Source organism: Rhododendron vialii, chromosome 1a, assembly GCF_030253575.1.
Source record: "Rhododendron vialii isolate Sample 1 chromosome 1a, ASM3025357v1".
Classification (NCBI taxonomy): domain Eukaryota; kingdom Viridiplantae; phylum Streptophyta; class Magnoliopsida; order Ericales; family Ericaceae; genus Rhododendron; species Rhododendron vialii.
This window is the reverse complement of record NC_080557.1, coordinates 16,647,399-16,667,268: the sequence shown is the minus strand read 5'-3', so window position 1 is coordinate 16,667,268 and position 19,870 is coordinate 16,647,399. Positions and strand designations below refer to the sequence as shown.

General features: G+C 35.4%; 1 protein-coding gene across 1 annotated transcript in view; it reads right to left on the bottom strand.

Moving 5' to 3' along the window:
• LOC131322416 (beta-amyrin synthase-like) overlaps positions 1-15,890 on the bottom strand; it is an 87,968-nt gene extending 72,078 nt beyond the window's left edge. The window contains exons 1-17 of the mRNA XM_058353738.1: positions 15,757-15,890; positions 14,811-15,023; positions 10,473-10,658; positions 9,738-9,827; positions 9,382-9,579; positions 8,903-8,987; positions 8,311-8,477; positions 7,720-8,025; positions 7,439-7,558; positions 7,218-7,340; positions 7,004-7,102; positions 6,820-6,876; positions 6,521-6,711; positions 6,259-6,436; positions 6,082-6,162; positions 5,891-5,974; positions 5,665-5,809 (exon numbers count right to left, since the gene is read on the bottom strand). Coding sequence (XP_058209721.1) covers positions 5,696-5,809; positions 5,891-5,974; positions 6,082-6,162; positions 6,259-6,436; positions 6,521-6,711; positions 6,820-6,876; positions 7,004-7,102; positions 7,218-7,340; positions 7,439-7,558; positions 7,720-8,025; positions 8,311-8,477; positions 8,903-8,987; positions 9,382-9,579; positions 9,738-9,827; positions 10,473-10,658; positions 14,811-15,017 — 2,286 coding nt within the window. The 5' untranslated portion in view covers positions 15,018-15,023; positions 15,757-15,890 and the 3' untranslated portion in view covers positions 5,665-5,695. The remainder of the gene's footprint in view (positions 1-5,664; positions 5,810-5,890; positions 5,975-6,081; positions 6,163-6,258; positions 6,437-6,520; positions 6,712-6,819; positions 6,877-7,003; positions 7,103-7,217; positions 7,341-7,438; positions 7,559-7,719; positions 8,026-8,310; positions 8,478-8,902; positions 8,988-9,381; positions 9,580-9,737; positions 9,828-10,472; positions 10,659-14,810; positions 15,024-15,756) is intronic.
• Between the last annotated feature and the right edge of the window lie 3,980 nt (positions 15,891-19,870).

The window sequence follows — 19,870 nt, the reverse complement described above, 5'->3', positions numbered from 1 at the left end:
TTCACAATCCACGCAATGGGCTATCAAATCCGGCCACATTGCGAGTTTTTCCTTCACACAACGGGCTACCAAGTCCGGCCACGTTGCGGTTTCCACAAATTCACACAATGGGCTACCAAGTCCGGCCACATTGCGGGTTTTCTTACACACAATGGGCTACCACGTCAGGCCACATTGCGGTTTCAAAACATACCTTGCCATTAATACACCCTAGGTGTCATGTTTCTACTTTCTCGATTTTTGTATCACGTTGCATGCATAGACTTCGCGGTAGGACTTTTCATTGACGTACACATATATCATTCATTGTAATCTTGAAACTAAACTAGCAAGATCATCCAACTCTATATTATTCTATCATGCTCATATTATAACTTAAAGCATAACGCCACATGTACGGATGCCTTTGGAGTGGATACCACTTATGCTTTATCACACATCAAACAGGTAATCCAAGTAATCATATATACATGCTTAACCATCCTTAAGATCAAAATATAAATACTTTCATTCATTTTGATATACAAACAACATACAATATACGTACGTAGAGTAGGTAAGTAGAGATAATCTACCGTTCTTCTTGGCGGTAGGTACGGCTACGGAAAAAGTAAGTACGTCGGATGGAGCAACTTCCTACGGTGAGCTTTCGGTAGCTTCGAAAGAGAAAGGTTTCTCTCGAAACTAGTTCTTGACCAAACTACTTAAACTTTTTGGATCGAAAGGGTGGTTGAGTGGTGGTTTAGTAGCGGCCTAAGATGAGTTTCTTGAAGAACTCAAGAAGAACCTCAAGAACACTAAGAACAAAGTAAGAACAAGGCAAGAATACAAGACTTTCTAGAGAGAGAAGTTGAAGAATGGAAGGTGTGAGTTGAATGGTGAGAATGGGGTGCTATTTATAGCAAAATTCTTGGCTATTACCCAAGGAATAAAATTTTTCTTAGCAATTATTGTCCAATGGATAAATGGGCAATTATGAAAGGTATGACCTTGAAAGATTAGATTTTGTACTTGGGTAAGATTTTTAGGAAAATTTGATGGAAGAAGAAGTGATGGTTCAAAGATTGGGTTGTAAGGATGTAAAAAAATCGTGTCAATGTACTCTCCAAATCTCTCCCATATCTCTCCATCTCTCACTAGTACAAAGTACCTATATATAACTATGCATATATAAGTATATTTAAGTGCTATGTGATCTAGTGTAGGAAAGAGTAAGGCTTTCAAGTGTCAATCTAGAGAAGATATGGTCAAAATTCCTAGAAATATAATAAGCTAAGAAGTACATATATCTATATATAACCATATATGTGCACTTAGAGAATCTAGAACAATAACTTTATAGGGTACATATACCTATATATAAACATATATGTGTACCTAAAAATCTTAGGACAATATCTTTAGAGGTCAATGGCAAGTCTAGGTTTTCTATTATCCATGTGGTAAAAATTCCCCTAGTATTTATTATCCAATGGGCAAAGGTTAGAAGTATGGTCTAGGATTCCCTAGAAATATAATAATGGCTATGACGTATATATTCCTATATATAAATATATAGGTGTACTTAGCAAATCTAGAAAAAATATCTTTATAAGGTACATGTACCTGTATATAAGGTTATTTGTGTACCTAGAAAATCTAGTAAAATACCTTATAAGGTACATATATCTAGATATATAAGTACTTAGAAAATCTAGAGAATTGACTTACTTTTATTACCCAAGGGATAAAATTTTTCCTAGTAATTATTGACCCAAGGGTAAAGAAAGAGAAGAAATAAAAAATAAAATAAAATAAAATAAAAGTACACTTAGAAAATATAATGATTTTCTAGTCTAGGGTTAGAAAGGTTCACAATGCTCAAAGATGGTCAAAAAGGTCCATCTAAGGTTAGGAGAATGTAACTAGGTTAACTGGTAACTAGGTTTTTCTGGTTGGAAGCTAATTCTACTTGTCAAGTAGGATTTTTAGCCAAGAAATATAATTTAAAGATTTTATTTTACTCATTAGGAAAATATACAAGTGCTTCTATAAGCACACTTGTCTTTAGAAAATGACTAGATTATTTGGTGCGAAAATATATAATTTTATAAGTCTCAAATATAATTATGACGGATTATTAGAAATTAAAAAGGAATTTCAAAAGCAATCCAAGTAATTAAAATAAAATTCAAATATTTAACGAAATTTTTATTTACGAAAAACCAGGGTCGTTACATTATATTTAACCAATGCCTTCTAAACTATAGCTAGTTATTAATTAAGTCAATATAAAATCAGTTATGAATGTTTAATTTGGGAAAGAAGTTTCAAGCCCGATCTCTCAATATGGCCACTTTTTCCATGCAACGGAAATAGCTATCCATTTGTTTTTGTTCAAACTTTTTTTTATCTTTAATCATTATACCGTGTATATTATAGTTGCTAGTTTTTTCAAGTTGCATGTCTTCAGTTATTGTTCTTCAGTTGTAAATTCTAATGAAGTTATATTTAATTTTGAATGGAACTTAAAAGTTAAAAATATTGACCAAAAGCGAAAAAATTACGAAGGACAGACCTATATGCCTACATGTGTGATGGATTTCTTTATAAATTATTTTATTTTATTTTTTTTGATCGGCAAAGAAATATATCAAGAAAACCTGACAAATATAAAATATTTCTTTTATATTTGTTTAGTTTGTCGATTTCTAAGTAGTGACGAACGTCAAAAGATTAGAAAATTATGCTAAAAGTTAAATTTTTATTCACTAAGAACGTTTGTTTTTTTAACAAAAAGCCTTTTGACTCTTTATGCACAGTGAAAAAGTACTAACAATTTATGGAGCGTTCTATGTGAGTTATATTGAAGGAGGAGACTACTAATGCCACGGGAACAATTATTCCTGCCACGCTCATTGATTACCTAATGTGCTAGAATGACCCAATTGCCCTATGCATTACTATACCCCGGCCCTCGCGGGACTTTCCGTGTAGTGAATATCTATTTGTATAGTATTTTTTACATTCCAAATCTAGTTTGATGCTATCCTAGCAGCCAACAAAGAATAGCTTTCTGAAATTCTGCCTGCCAATTTTATTATTATTATTATTATTTTGGGTACGTCAAAATTTCACTGCCAATTAACCACATGCAAGAAATCTTCCACGGTTATCACATTTCCACTAAAAAAATTACCACTGCTATATCTTTTATTATTCGAAATATTTTGTTTAATTTTTCTTCATAATTTTTGGGATTAATCATATATTCATTTTGATGAGAGGAATAAAAAGTAATGAAAATCTGGACCTAAGTTGAAAAGGTCCATAAAAAACAACATTTTAGTTGAATTTTTTTAATACTTTTTAGACTTCTCTCACCAAGACGAATGATTAATCCAAAAAAAATATGTCTAATAAAAATTCAAAAAGGATGAACAAAATAACAAAAAAAATATCAAAAAATTAGTGGAAATATGGTAAAGGTTCTTGTTGTTGTTTGCACCTATGATACATTTTATTGTTTGAGTGATACGACTATCCAAAAAGGTCCATTTTGAGACGGAGGTAATATCAAAATATGTAGATTAAGATTATCGATCAATGGGAAAGGTGCGAAGAAATATCTCAGTACATGGACAGTTCTAGAAACGGTAGTTAAGAAAACCTAACTACCGTGGGTAGTAAATATCTCAGTACATGGACAGTTCTAGAAACGGTAATTGGGTCATCGTAGCACCCTGGGTAGTAAATGAGCGTGGCAGGAACAAATGGTACCGTGGCATTTTTTTCTTCTCGGCAAATGAACATTTTATATAAAAACTCAACGGGGTACATCGAGGGAATAGTAGAACTAGAAAAGAGATGAGCAACAAGACTGCTCATAAAAAAAAGGAACACCCATACAAACAGAAAACTTCCAACCAAAACTTGGGAGCTTTCCACCCCAAAAACTACAAAGTCACAATCATAATATCACCTTCCAAATTCCATCTAAAAACAACTTAAAATCCTCCACAGGTTAACCGCCTCGGGTGACATCAGAAGTGATGCACCAGATAAGGCAGTTACAGAGGACATGGCTAGGTTAGCCTGCAATGATGATCTTCGTGTTGTAACCGTCTCGGTGTCATGATGATGCATGTGACCGAGCGTTCGGATGCACGAGGACAAAACTTTTCCCTTGGATCACACGAGCTACAGTTGCAAGGTTCGGGTCGACTGTTCCCGAACGACTTCATTAGAATCCCGAGTTGTGGTACCTAAGAGTCCTGAATATGACTTCCAATCAAGCCTAGTTGTACCGGTGAATAATCCGAACGTCATGTACGAGAGGATCTGTCACCGAGCGATTGTGCTATCGTTTGAATACATCCCCTAGCTGAGTGCCGGTTGAGCTATCCGGACCCCCTCTTGACATAGTTAGTGGCTTGGTCGGTGATCAGACCCATTTATTCGGGCCACTACACATTGCTAAGGAAGGAGATCGCCAGATGGCAAGTCCCCGTAAACGCAGGGCTCGTAGGCAAAAATCATGACTCAAGGACCTTGATGATGTCCAAACTGTTAAAGCATTCAAACCATACGCAACGCATAAGCACAAACAAGTGCATATATACCATTGAAGACAGTTGTCACAAACCTCATATGTTCCACGCACCGACGCGTCGTGTGATATACTAGTATCGTTTTTCTGCTCGTGCTTTTCTAATAGTTTTTTTTTTTGGCAGGTGCCAGAGGATCCTTATCTATGAATGTGTTTCGTTGCTTCCGTTTTCATTGTTTTTTTTTGCTTTCCTTTGAGTGTTGGCTATATGTTTTTCGTTAGATTGTTTGGTTTGTTCTGCCCATATGTTTTCCGTTCCTTGTACTAACTCTTCTTTATTAATGCATTTCTTACTCTTTCTATAAATAAAAAAAAATCCAAAATGGATATATCTCAAGAGCGTTATAAGTGTCTAGAAAAGGTCATCACTATTGACCTTTGGGCTATGTGTATATAAAAAGTTACCGCATAAGTAACATAGGGCTCATTTGGCTTTAAAAGTATAGTAGTAACTTATTTTTTATCTGTATAGTATTCAAATTTTTTTCACATTTGTTAGTTTTACGTTAAACTTTTGTGACTTATTAATCCAAGTCTACCCATAGTAGAGTCTATAAATAATTGGGTTCGAGTGTCAGATGCAAACCGTTTGAACACTCCTAGAAACCAATTCAAGAAAGGCTTCACACATGGTATATATCCATCATTCAAACAAGTTAACTGACACATTCTGTAGATTCATGAGGTATCCAAGATATGGAGAAGTGCTTGGATTTATATATGACATTAGCCAAGAGTAGGAAAAGTGCTTGGATCTATTCATAAAATGAGAGAGAGAGAGAGAGATGGAAAAAGGGACCAAGGGGGAGTCCTGCCCCATGCTAGTATTAATTTATTTTACTTGGGTGTGTAAACAAAAGTTGGCGGTTTGATGGCTACAATTTCATCCAGAGAGGTTGTTCGGAAACATCAGTCGGCCGTGACCTCTGAATCAGCTTTATGAGCACATTTTTAGCCTCTTGATCAATAGCGCTACTGATCCATTACATTTTTCTACTAAGTACACCAAAGAACAACCTAAACCTTCAAAATTTGATACATGCATTTTATTGACAATGAGCCGAGAGATTCAAGAAATGGCGTGATCGAGCTGAGATCCTTGAACAATTAATCATGCAATTTGACCTTGTTTCGATACTCTGCAAGCGCCCATAGCGGGTATATATTCCTGTAGGCTGCATAATGTAGCATGCAGTTCTTCATGAATACTCCAGTTATTTCCTGTGGTGATTCAAGGTAAAGATCGAGTTAGAGGAGAAAAAAAGAGATTGCAACTTAAGAAATGTGAAGTGAATCAATCACCTGTTGGGGGAATTCTCCAGTTTCCATTTGTGAGTTGATTAGCAACTTGGCAGCGCGATGTAGAGGTAACGGGTCTCTCTCAGCCTGTTACAATGTCGAGAACGTCACATACAAGTTTTGTACATGGATCTTTTATTTTTTTCAACATATCTAACTAATCGTGTAACGCAAGAGCTAGTAGTTGTTTTCACCTGACCGGAATGAATTAGACCCATCATGGCCCATGAAGTATGCACCAAATTGGATCGGTTGTCTTCCAGCGGTACATATTTCTGTTTTGATAAATAATTGAAAGAAATAATGTTACGTGTTTTTGAGTCACATACAATAAAATTAACTTGATATAATTTGGCTAAAAAGTTAAAAACCTTGAGGGGACTAGAGAGGTAGCTCTCTCCCCAACCTCCATTTTGGCGTTGCACCGACAACAGGAATTGGACACCTTTACGCACAGCTGCACAATTAGAGTAAGTCTTCCCAGCTGCTGCCAAACCTCCAAGTGCAAACCAAGTTCCATAAGTGAAACAAACACCCCAGTTGCCATACCTGCACATCATCTATTCAGAGAGAGAGAGAGAGAGAGAGAGAGAGAGAGAGAGAATGCTTGTGGAAGTCAAACTGATACAATACCATGAACCATCTGGCATTTGGATATCTTCAAGAAAATGAACTGCATTTGCGATGAAAGCTTCGATCTCCTTTTTACGGCGCCCGGGATATAATTTCATGAATAGCACAAAAGCCTGGATTGCTGCTGCTGTGCATTCTACGTACTCATGTTCTACTACAATATCCGCGAAAAACTCCGTGGGATTAAGAAGCTGGAAAAAAAAATTGACAGGAAACAAGAATATAATTAACTGAAGAAAAAGAAACTTGCCTTTATTTATGTTCAAAATAGTAACTTAGACGAAAATCGAGTAGCTTACCTCTAGCCAAGCCCCTCCTTTTGCAGGCTCCCAAGCTGATAAACCTCCATTTTTACTCTGAAAATTTTAACAATCATCAATGGCTTTTCATTGTCTATATTACCTTGTACCATATCAACATAACAAGAGTGCATGGAATTAATATGCTACTTCTTATTTTGTGTAATTTTGAAATACACCCTACCTGTAAAGAGAGGATGACATTTACGGCGTCGTACAATCTTTCTGCCTCATGTTTCGGACCGACGATTTCTGGTGGCAGTTGTGATAGTATAAGACAACACTGCAAAGGAAAAGGAAATCATTATTGAACAAGTTAATTCATCGATATTTAATGATATGAAGTTACGCGTCATAATGGATGAGAAAAGGAAAGAGAAAAGAAAGATCAGATTCACCTTAAGCCCTTCTGCAGTGCAGTCTGAGACTTGCCAGCCATGATCTTGATCAGAGAAAGTCCAAGATCCTTTCGAGTTGTGCCTGAACATTTTTTTGAAGTCACCAGAAGGGTTGTTCTTGACCTTTGAAATCCAAGAGACGCGGAAGATCAATACGTGGTTGTGAAAAGTAAAAAAATTACGTATGTACTTTACGTAGAAGAATGGCCGATTACATATACCTGTGAGTTTTTTATAAAATCATGTCCTTTTCTAAGAGTTTCCCCTGTTTCTTCAAGCAGATTACAAGCCAAAAGTGCCTGAACTGCAAAGCCTGTGTCCCATTGTTGACTACCAAAACTCTGCAATAATTTAAAATTCAGCAATAGCTAGCTAGCATTATAAATATATTCTGAGAATTTTCATTCTCTTGTTTGCAGTCGTTAATTTTCAACAAATAATCAACGACTAGAAAACAATATCGCTTAGGTTTAGTACAAGATAATGATATAGGAGTGGATACCTGCATCTTCATTCCATCTTCAGCAACCCACATGTAATCTGGAATCCTGGCAAGATGTTTCTTAAAATAATCACCATGAGGATCTTCTACCCAACAAGAAAGCATGCAGAGAACCTTCTCAACACATCCGATGGTGATGTATCGACTGTTTTCATCTTCGTAATGAATGTATTCCATCGTTGTTTGAAGCGCTTTTTCTCTCACCAACTTGTTGAAGGGCCACCGTGTCAGTAACGGCTCAGTTAATATGTAAAGACTATCCCATAGAAAATCCTGAATCAGGGGGTGTGGGTAGTACATATCTTCCTGCATCCATCCAGTACAAGACATTTTGTAAGATCACTTGACTTTGTTTCTTATATTTGGTTATGTAACACATTAACCTTGAATAATGTTGAACTAGTGACTACAAACCACGAATACTGATAATCACACATCTGACAGCCAATTCTTTTTTCAAGGTCTAGTTTATGCAATCCAATGTTACAGCTTTGAAACTCTAACCAAAAAAAATGCTAAAGGACGTAGCGTAAATCACAAAGGACGCGTAGTTCTGTAGGCATTACATAAAAGAACATGTGACGTAGCTACCTTTGCACAAACATGCCGGTATTTCTTCCAATCAATTTCATCATAAGGTTGAGAATGAAGCTCTTTCCTAAGCTGCAGAACAAGATTTGTGATGGGTCCAACAAACCTCTTCCCGTATAGATACGACATTGGCATGTAAACCATTCGACAGTAACACCACATTTTTGCTGCATAAACAAGTGAACATATGTAAAGAAAGGGTAAATTTGTGTGTGTGTGTTTGAAAATCTTGCTAAAATCACATGCTTAAGTGCATAAAACTCTAATTTTTTTTTTTTTTTTTTTACAACATTAGAGCACTTTTTTTAATGGTTACAAAAGAATGGGTTTTATGCACTTTTCTTTTCGCAGATACATGGTAAGTATTCCAGTTACCCTGTGCATGAAAGTCTCTCTCTTTTTTAAGACCTTTGAGTATTTCAATCTTAAAAAGAAGGAAACTCTAATTAAGAATACTTAAGTCATAATCAAATAACTCAGTCATGGTAAGTAAAATTTGAACTTACCATTTACCATTTGGCAACATAATTAATAGTTATTAGTATCACATTTTAGTTTTATCAAAACATTTGTGTTGAGTAGTAGAATATACCTGGATGCATAGGTAAATAAGGAGGAAGGATCCAAAACTCTGGTGGCATGGGGTTGCAGCCTGACCAATCAAATAGACCAAATATCTACACAAACAATAAGTAGACCTGTTAGTAAATAATTAATAAAATATTAGTACAAACAGAAATCGCATTAACAATCCTCAGTCCTCTTTTATGCCCCGATAGGTGAGGCGTGAACCTCAGAAGAGAAACTTTTCTAATCTAATTTTGGTAATTTCGTAATTCAAACACCTCTCTCTCTCTCTCTCTCTCTCTCTCTCTCTCTCTCTGCTGCCTTGTTGAAGTCGATCATCATCTACAATCGTGCTCTATTTTTCTTTAAATAGTTGTGCTCTGTTTTCTTTTACTAAGTGACAAACTGATATGTTCTGTTAATAACTAATAAAGTGATACTATAGGGTTTCTCAATTAGTTATTAACTGATAATCTACTTTATGCTAATGATCATCATACATACCGAAAGCCATGTCTTCCCCCAAGAGGGTATTGCGACTACACCACCATGATCATGGATCCACTCTCGACCTCTTTTCACAGCATTGTCTCTGCCCCCGAACGGGCCCTCACCCAGAATACGCATGCAAATGTAGCTGAGTACAGTGCAGAACATGGTGCTGTGGCCCTCTATGTGGAATCCCCACCCTCCATCTTCATTCTGTTACAATCACATTCACAATTAGCACTTCTCGTTTGCATGCACTAGTTGTTTTCGCATTCGCTGCTATATACACTATGCTAAAGCTTAACATGCGAAAATATAATTTTCGTTTCTTTTCACGAAGGAGTACGAGAAAGAATTCCAGGCTTAATTACCTGGTGGTTGTATATGTACCGAAGAATCTCCTTTTTGTGTTCTGGTGAAAATATTTCGTCGAGATGCCCGGTAATGTACAGACACATGACCTGCATTTGGCATATCATTTTAGCAAAAGTCGGTATGATAATGTTAAGGAAATATAGTCTCATATGATTTGGGAGTGAACTGGATGATCACTTAATAATATTTGGGATATCTCCAGTTATTGCCAATTGATTTTGAGATGGATGTAAAGTTTCCACAAATAATTCGTATTGTATGACTACAAAGTCACCCTTACATGTGGATGTGTACTCTAACTCCGAGATTTCACGAAGTTAATTTCGTGCAATGGGCTTCTTCTTCATCGAGATGCGCGCCCGGTAATGCATTAATTCTAGGTACACCACACGTCTATTGGGGCCCACTCCGGATCCCAAAAAATAACAAAAAAATATTCATAAATATTAAAATAATATTTTATGGAGTCCTGTTTTTTGAATTCATAACTGCATTTAGTTTCGCCCCTAAGAATTCAAAAAAACATACCTATCGATATCTGTTGGAACTGATTTTTTTACAAGACCTTATAAAATATTATTTCAAAATTTATAGATATTTTTTTGTATTTTTCTGGAGTTTGGAGTGGGCCCCAATAGATGTACGGCAGACGGACACCGCATTTCCATGCTGTGGCCGTCTTGCTTCTGTATTTAAAAGGTGATAGGAAAATAGTGATTGGAAACAATTACCAGGGGAGGCAGGAAGAATAGCGGGCCAGCATTTTCAGCGGGCCAATGGCCATCTTTGGCCTGCATGGCTGAGGAGAAACGCAATGCCCTTTTCACGGAGGCGGTGGCAGCCTCATAGGTTACGTCCGCATCTTCGCCGACCTTAACTGCTGGAATAGTTTGTTGGAAATTATTTTCCTTCAACAACTGCATTTTTAGAAGGAGAATTAGCCGAATCTACGAACATGTCGTACTTTATTTGATACCCTGTAAAGCAGAATCATATGATGATTTCCATCTTTCAAGTTTTGCAGCCCCTAAAGCGAAATTCTGGTTTGTCCAATATAATATGGGATAAAAAAAAATAGGAATGACCCTTACAATTTGAAATTTGTTAGAGAACTAAAGCGGCCGCGTGCAATACAAACTTTAAGTCAGACCGGCTAAAGTGCATGTGACCAATTCTTTAAGGGCGTCAATGTATTTGTATGCCAAGGTGGTTACACGAGAACGATAACGACTCAATTTTATCGTAGCATTGATGACAAAATGCTTCTGTACTAATAACAATTAAACAACAGTTGATCCGGTGCCGATCCAAAAAAAAAAAAAAGTTAATCCGGTGAATACACACAAATTTATTTATAAAAAATACTAGGTACACTACATATTGACACTACATTCATGTGAGGACCACCCCCGGTCCGACAAAAATACAAAAAAAAATGCCCATAAATTTTAAAACGTATTTTTTGGGAGCCCTATAAAAAACTAGCTCAATCCGATATCGGTAAGTATTTATTTTGAATTCGTAGGGTGAAACTAAGCAGTTGAGCAGTTTCGTCCCTACGAATTCAGAATAAATCCTTACCGATATTAGATTGAGCTGATTGGCTACACCGAAAATTGATTCTGGGGGCACCCTGTCCCATGATATTGTGTCCAACACTAACATAGAATTGAGAGTTCAAGTGTGAGGAATCTCGAGGATAAAGGTATTAGGGATTTGAGGATGAAGGTCATCATACGGTGCGCTTAACCAAAGCGCATGCTTAGGTATCTCAGACCTATGCGGTTCACGGCCTCCAAAGAATAGAATTTTCAAGGATGAGGTCGTCATATGGCTTGCCCAATCAAGCTCAGGGCTTGTAGCAGAAAATCAGGGCTCATGGATATTGACTATAGTCAAAATTTTCAGGAATCCAAAAGGTATGCAGCCCTAAGCGCAAGCGATAGCATACCATTGAAGATAGTTGGAACGATCCTACGTGTTTTGAGCACCACAGCGTCGTGTGGGGTACTAGTATTCTTTTTCTGCTCGTTATTCTCCATTAGTTTTTTTTTTTTTTTTGCGGGTGTTGGAGTGGTCATACTTCCATATGTGATCGTTTAGTTACTTTTGCAATTTTATTGGGAGTAGGCCTTTTATTGCTTTTGTTTTGTGCTAGCCGTCTCCTTCTAAGGTTTGCGTTTCTTGTACTTCATTCTTATTATCAATTAGGCTCCATTTGTTTGGGCGTAAAATATTTTTCGGTAAAATGTTTATCTATTTTCTGGTGTTTGGTTGTGTAAAAAATGAGGAAAACATTTTATATGTAAAATATTTTTCATTAATTAGATGGAAATGACTTACCCTTAAATCTTCTGTAATTTATTTTTTTTAAATGAACCCACTACCTTCTACTACAATTCTCACTGCTCAGTTTTCTAGATCGTCAGTCATGACTGACATTCAATTCCAATATTCTCAAATCTCTCCATCGTTTAAGCCATCCTCTCTCTCTACACTATTTTATCGATTTCTAAAAAAAAATTTCAATTGTCAATCAAACGACCAAAAATAAAAATTTAAAGATTATTTTTCGAAAAAACATTTTACATTCATCGAAATTCGAAACAAACGGAGTCTTAGGTGGTGTTCCAACGAAATAAAAAGACGGTTTTTAGAAAAAGAAGATAATTTTAAGGTCAAAAATTATGTGCTAACTCAAATAATTTTCTTACCAATATGGATTTTGTTTGATAGATCTTATTGAAATTTTTTAAACGGTACAAAAAAAATTAAAAATTTCTTTTCTATTTTCGTTATATTTAAATTTGAAATTATCTTTTTTTTTCAAAAACCTTCTTTTTCTTTAGTTGGACCACCGCCTTAAATTCGTACTTTTCCTCCCCGGGAAAAAGAAGAAGCAACGTGTTGTTATTGCTTGCGACGACTGTGTAGGTAGTGTCGTGGGCATAATAATAGCAAGTGAAATGGAGGGTCATGTTTCTAAAAAAAAAAAAAATGGAGGGTCATGGCTAATTGGCCGGCTTCATACGTGTCTACACAACACTTTCAACCTAATCATACTCCGTACTAGTTGACTGAGACTCTTTTGCATCCCCAATTCCCCACGATGCAAAATCATTCATGAGGACAGTCGGTCAACTATAAATAGAATCAATAGATATCCGGTAGTAATTTGCGAAAAAAAAAACACAGTTCGCACAAGTTAATAAGTTTCGGTATTTTATCATCTCATTCACGCTAACTAACGACTTGTTAACAAAATATTTTGTTTTGCTACAGTAACTTTACTCACAGACTCATCTATAACTTATTCACTACCGAAAATAATTTGATGTTTCTCAACAACTAATTATTTACTACCGAAAACACATCGTAACTTGATTACTACAATTTTTTTTCTCACAACTTTATTTACTGTCGATGACATCTAAAGCATCGTCCAATCAACTCAACGCCTGGGAGTATCCGTGTGGTGTTCGCCTAAATGGAAAGATCGTTGGCAGTCGTAGACTTCCCCTACTTTTTGTCCCTCGGTAATCTTCTACTCAACAAAAGCAGAGAAAATAACTAAAGTTTGGGTAAATTTCACTAACCCCCTGAGATTTTCTTCATGACAAATTCCTTCTTAATGTATGAGAAATGACTATAAATTCCTTGTGTTCAATGTTAATTTCACTAATGCTCCAACCATGGATAACTATTTGACCAAAACACATCATGAAATCATCAAGAAATGGGTTATATTGCTTGATTCACTATTTTTTATAAAATAAAAATAAAAGCTCCCAATTCTCATATTTTTAACCAAAAAGAAAATAACTTTATCTTTTCTGATCAAAACAGTTCTTTCAACTAGTAATAAGTCAAGGGCTATTATAAATTTTAATTATTTTTCCTATCAAAACAGCTCTTTCAATTGATAAAAAAATTGTTTTGATTGAAAGTGAGAGTTGATGGGTATTTATTATTTTTTACTATTACAAAGGATGAATTTCCAGATGTAAGTTAGTCACTTTTTGCTCATGTCATTTGGACACAGAAAATTGTTAATTTAAGGTATCGGTAAAATACACAAAGAAACCACATGAGGGTTCATTTTCATTCTTCATACGTGAAGGACGTATCTGCCATTTGGCAAAATCTAAAGGGTTGTCGATGAAATTTGCCTTAAAGCTTGGTCTGTACTTTTCGACTGGACCTCTGTTTTGTCTTTAAGCAAGGCCGGCTCATAAGTTTTGGAAGTCGGAAGCGAACCTCTTGAATGAGGTCACCCTATATTTTTCATACAAAAGTGATCTACAAATTTTACCAATTAGGTCAACTGGCTAAGATAATAAAAACTTACTTGGTAGAGGTGAAGAGTTGGAGATAGTAAAAGAGAGGCCTTAAAGAATTCCTTGTGCAAGTATTTTCCTTGCTAGTTCCTTGATTGGCTATATCTTCCTTGCTAGCCTTGCTAGTTCCTTGTGCAAGTATTTTCCTTGCTAGTTCCTTGCTAGTAAAAGAGAGGCCTTAAAGAATTCCTTGATTGGCTATATCTTCCTTGCTAGTTCCTGCCGACTCTTAAGTTTTTTTCTTTTTCTTTTTTTTTAATGCATTAGTGTTTCTAATGAATAATTCCACAATTTTGGCTTATTTTGTGGCTCCTAAATTTCAATTTGGCCTATTTTGTGTAAAGAAGTCTAGTGCAATTTTTTGTGGATCATATATATATATAGGAATCCTAAAAATTTGGGGGCCCTAGTTTTTAAATTTTTTTCGAAGGCCCGAAGCGCTCGCTTTCCTTGCCTTGGCTGTAAGCCGGCTCTGTCTTTAAGGAAAAGCAGAAAAAAGGGAAAAAATAATTACGAAATAAAGTGTAAAGAAAGTCTATGAAATAATCAAGTGTCCTCAGGATAGTTAATTTTTCTCTTCACCACTCGGCAAGCAATTACAGAGATACATATTTTTTTATTTTCTGGTTATTTTGATCATACGTAATGATTATGCTTGCGATCATCAAACATCAGAGAAATTGCAAAAAAACAATGGAGAGAGAGAGCTGCTGAAGAAGAAATGATCCTAACCTGAAATTGAAGAAGAAGATCAGCGTTGGGCTTGACTCGAGAGCGGTTAAGAGTGAAGAGCTGGCGAGCGTTTTCAACCTGGGCGCGCTCCTCAGGGGTGCCATAATCGGGATCAAATTCCCATATTTGGCGCCCAACAAAGTTGTTTGTGCTGTATAGGTAAGGCTCATAAGAACCTCCGCCTTCTGCCACCTTTAGTCTCCACATTGTATTCTGTGCAATGATATTAATTTCGGTTGTTAATTTTTATATGAACATCAACATCCTGACAACACTTTCGATGGAGGGAAGAGATGAAATTATAGCGTGCGACCTTTAGCTTCCACGTTATATTCTGCTAAATATTACTTGCAGTTTTTAGTTATTATCATCATCAACAGGCCAACAACGGTTTAGATTTGAACTATAAGTACTAGTACATCGTCAATATATCATCATATACGTTGAAGATTTATTACTCGCCAGCTTCTTTAAAATAGGCCTTCTTTTATGTTTTTTTTTTTATCGGATGAGAGAGATTAATTAGTGGCGAGCTAGGTTGGGTCCGGAGGCCCCGGCCCTCTGAGCTCTTGAATTTACTTGATTTAAAATCCTAGCTCCGCCACTGAGAGAGATAAGAGCAGCCGGCAACTCTGTTTTGCTGGAATAAGTATTGTCCTAGCTTCTATTACATACATGGATTGACAACGTACAATTGGTAAAACTGGGCGTTAATAACACCACACTTTGCCTTTAATAAAAGTGCCTGGCTATCAAAAGGAAAATGCCGCAATGGTGGAAATCAAGGTTATGAATGTCATATCAAACAAATATCGAATTACTTGTATATTATATTATGAATTTTTTTATGTAAGAAAATAGCATTCTTAGCGACAAATTCGAAATGGTATCTAGGAGAGAGAGAGAGAGAGAGAGAGAGAGAGAGAGAGAGAGAGATATGGACTACCTGTTGTATCCAAGTTGGTTGGATTCTGTTGTTTAGTTATTGGGTTTCAGATCCGGCAAAGATCGAGTACTTAGAGAGAGAGAGAGAGTATGCGCCTTTAGAAGAGAGGAACCCGTATTTATACACAAATGACATGGGAAAACTATGTCATTGGCCCTATATTTTTATGCAACATTCCACTTTGGTGTTCGTCAGTTTGTTTTAATTAATTAGACCCTACAATTTTGCTTATCTTTCGATGTACTCCGGCCCTGTTTTGTTGAGGTCCTTATTTTTTAAGTACTAATTTCCCGCTTTAATTACAAAATAAGTCATCCTCTCATAATACATTACTTTTAATTCAAAAAATAATTATTTATTTGAAAAAGTAAGTACTATACTTATTTTAGTTAGTGGAATACATCCTGAGTAAACGAGACAAAAAAGACAAAGACATGTTTGTTTGTGATTTTTTTTTTCCAGTCAATCAAAAATTCAATGTTTGTTCGTGTTTTTTTTTTTTTTCCGGTCAATCGAAAATTCAATGTTTGTTTGTGATTGATAGTAATTAAAAGAGACAAAAAAAGACAAAGAAGAGCATGTCAATGCTTCCCTTCCAAATATATAGATTTCTAGGTAGATATGCGGGCGGTTCTGGGAACTAAAAAACACTCAAAAAATTATCCCAAATCTCAATCTTATATTTTTTGGTCAAATTTTTATGATCCGAACCGTTCAATGTGTTTAAAACATGTCTTTAAGGATACCCGCGAGAAATCAGCTCAAAATATGACCGGAAAGTGCTTGATCCAAATAGTTTTTCATAAATATATATATATATATATATATATATATATATATATATATATATATATTGTTTTATGAAAAACTATTGTTTTATATATATATATATATATATTGTTTTATGAAAAACTATTTTGTATCAAGCACTTTTCGGTCATATCTTGAGTTGATTTACCATGGTACTTTTAAAAAAACACGTTTTAAACACATTGAACGGTTCGGATCATCAAAATTTGATCAGAAACTTTGGGGTATTTAATGGGGCAGTTCCGGGAACAACCCAAAAAAAATCCCAAATCTTAATCTCATAGTTCTTGATCAAATTTTTATGATCCAAACCGTTCAATGTGTTTAAAACATGTTAAGGGTACCCTCAATAAATCAGCTCAAAATATAACCGGAAAGTGCTTGATCCAAACACTTTCAATAGATAAAGACATGTTTGTTTGTAATTGATAGATATGTCAAGTAATTCAATTCCAAACATGGACGGAGCCACAATATATGCAGGGCCCGTAAAATTTCATGTTCAAATGATTACATGAATTTTGAAGTTTTCGTTAGTACAAATATTTTGAAATTTAAGCATGAAATTTAAATAAAAACTACTCCCATTTAAATAATTGAAATCATTCCCTTGGTGGTAGGAGCTAGAATGGTATGACCATATGAGATGAATATGCATTACGAATGAGTTTTTCAAGTACAGTTTATATTTAGTGTAAACAAATTATCATACTTGCAAGTTGGAGAGGAGCCCTAAAATCAATCTCAAGCCCGTTCAGCTAAATAAACCTTTCGCATGTTTATGTTAGCTTTCAGTCCTCATATCATGATGAGAATACCAATAATTGAGAATAAATTCTATCAACTGTCGGTATAAAATTCCACTTTTTTACCACCGTCTATTATGGGCCCCACCGAGTATCTATTGTTGTGATATGAGTCGTTCATATTTTAAGACACGCAATATAGTATTGCCATGTAAAAAAATCAACTTGATCGGAAGTCGATAGATATATCAAAATTTGGATTTTGGTTAATAAAATGGACGATCTGATTTCGGTCAATAATAATAGAGATAGACAATCCATTTTACTACAAAGCAAAATTTAATTTTTGATATCCCTATCAATATCCGATCAAGTTTATATTTTGCATGCATATACTACTATGTAGGGTCTACAAGATGAACGGTTCAGATCAACAATAAACACACGGTGGAAGCGAAAAAAGGTGGTGGTGATGGGGGTTTTCACCACCGGTATCACCAGACAATTGTACCGTTCAGGCACAATAAAAACCTTTCAATTTAAACAAGTATATGTATGAAGGAATGATTTAAGTGCATCGATCCTAGCAAATTAGTCCATGTATTAATGATTCAAAAATAAAAATAAAAAATCTTCTGATAAGAAAATAAAGTCTCACATTATTTACAAGTAAAATAGGTGATCACTTAATAACATTTGGAACCTCTCTACTCATTGCCAATTAATTTTGAGATGAATATAAAGTTTCTGCATGATATCAGAGCGGGGCCCATTTCATCTCACATTTTAAAAATTTACAATCTACACTCGCGATAACAAACCAGCAAAACGGTTGCACGATAATAGGACCCAAAAAATGGCCAAATGTGACAGAACTCAAATGCCCGCACATGAGGAGGGATATTAAAGAAATATAGTCTCATATTGCTTAGGAGTATAACGAATGATCACTTTATAACATTTGAGTTATCTCTGCTCATTGAGATGAATATAAAATTTTCACATCTTCTTCAGGACAACACATAGCATAAAAGAGCCCACCATTTTGTATAAATAAATAAACGTGCTTTTTGAGATTAAAAAAAAAAAGTTCCGACTTTCTCCTGACTTTTTTCTCATAAAAAAAAAACAAAACAAAGACCATTGATATTATATCCATGTAAAATTAAATATTTTCCCTCTAATGACTGCACCGTATCACCGAACAACTGTATCTTTCAAGAATTCAAGATAACTATTCAAGATATCACTGTATCGGCCATACCTATGCACATCAGGAATCCAAGATAGAAACTTCGTGATCATAAGTATTAATGTTTGAACTGTACTAATGAGGCCAAAGGGGGTGCTGAAAAGCAATCCCTGCCAAGCGGGTGTCAAGCGGTCGATTCAATCGTTCATCTCAGCAATTGACAACTCGAATCTTGAACGAGTAATGGATGGTTCAGCTCTGCATGCGCTCAAATTCAATCTGAATCGTCCGTGCCAAGATGATCATAAATTTTGGAGTTTTCGTTGTAGTATATATATTTTGAAATTTAAGTGTGAAATTTGAATGAAAACTACTCCCATTTAACTTAAAATCATTCCCTTGGTGGAAGGAAAATGGTGTGAGATGAATATGCATTTTGAATGAGTTTTTAACGGTTTATATTTAGTGTAATTTTTTTCTCATACTTAAATTAGAATCAGTCCTAAAATCAATCTCCTTTAAACCCTTCACACATTTATGCTTTTTTGGGAGGGGTAAGGTACGATTGTTTATGTTATCTTTCAGTCTCTCATATGATGACGAGAATACGAATAATTTGTGCACACTTTACAAAATCAATTACTTTTACTTGTAGTATCTACCTTTTCGCACGTTTATGTTATCTTTCAGTCTTTCATATGATAACGGGAATACAAATAATTTGTGCTTACTTTACAAAATCAATTACTTTCGCTTGTGATATCTACCTTTTTTTGTGTTATTGTTATCTTTTAGTCTTCCATATGACGACGAGAATGCAAACGAATTCGAGGTCAACTTCGCCCGGCTGCTCGAGTCAGTTCGTGCTTACTTTATAAAATCAATTACTCCGTACTTTTACTTGTGATATCTAGCTAGTTTATTTGGTGATGTTAGCAAATGGTGTGATGAGGCGTTGTGTATGTGGGCCCTTTACGTCCCTGCACGCGCATTCGCAATGCAAACTGACATCGCATAAAGTCATAAACTACCTTTAAGTGATTTTACAAGCCTGTCCTTAATTATGTAAGTAATGACAAACCAACCATTACACCAACAATTGGCTTTGGCGGGTCCTTGTTTCTCCAAAAATGCTAGGGGTCATATAAAATGTACTTATATTATGTACATATCAGTTTTGTGGGGCTCACCTCGCGTCCCATAAAGATGATTCAAATCACCCATTATTTTTCAAATATTTTTTTATGGAGCCCTGTAAAAAATCAGCACAATCCGATATCGGTAAGGATTTTTTTTTAATTTGTGGAGGCAAAACTACTTAACTGCTTAGTTTTGCCCCTACAAATTCAGAAAAAATCCTTACCGC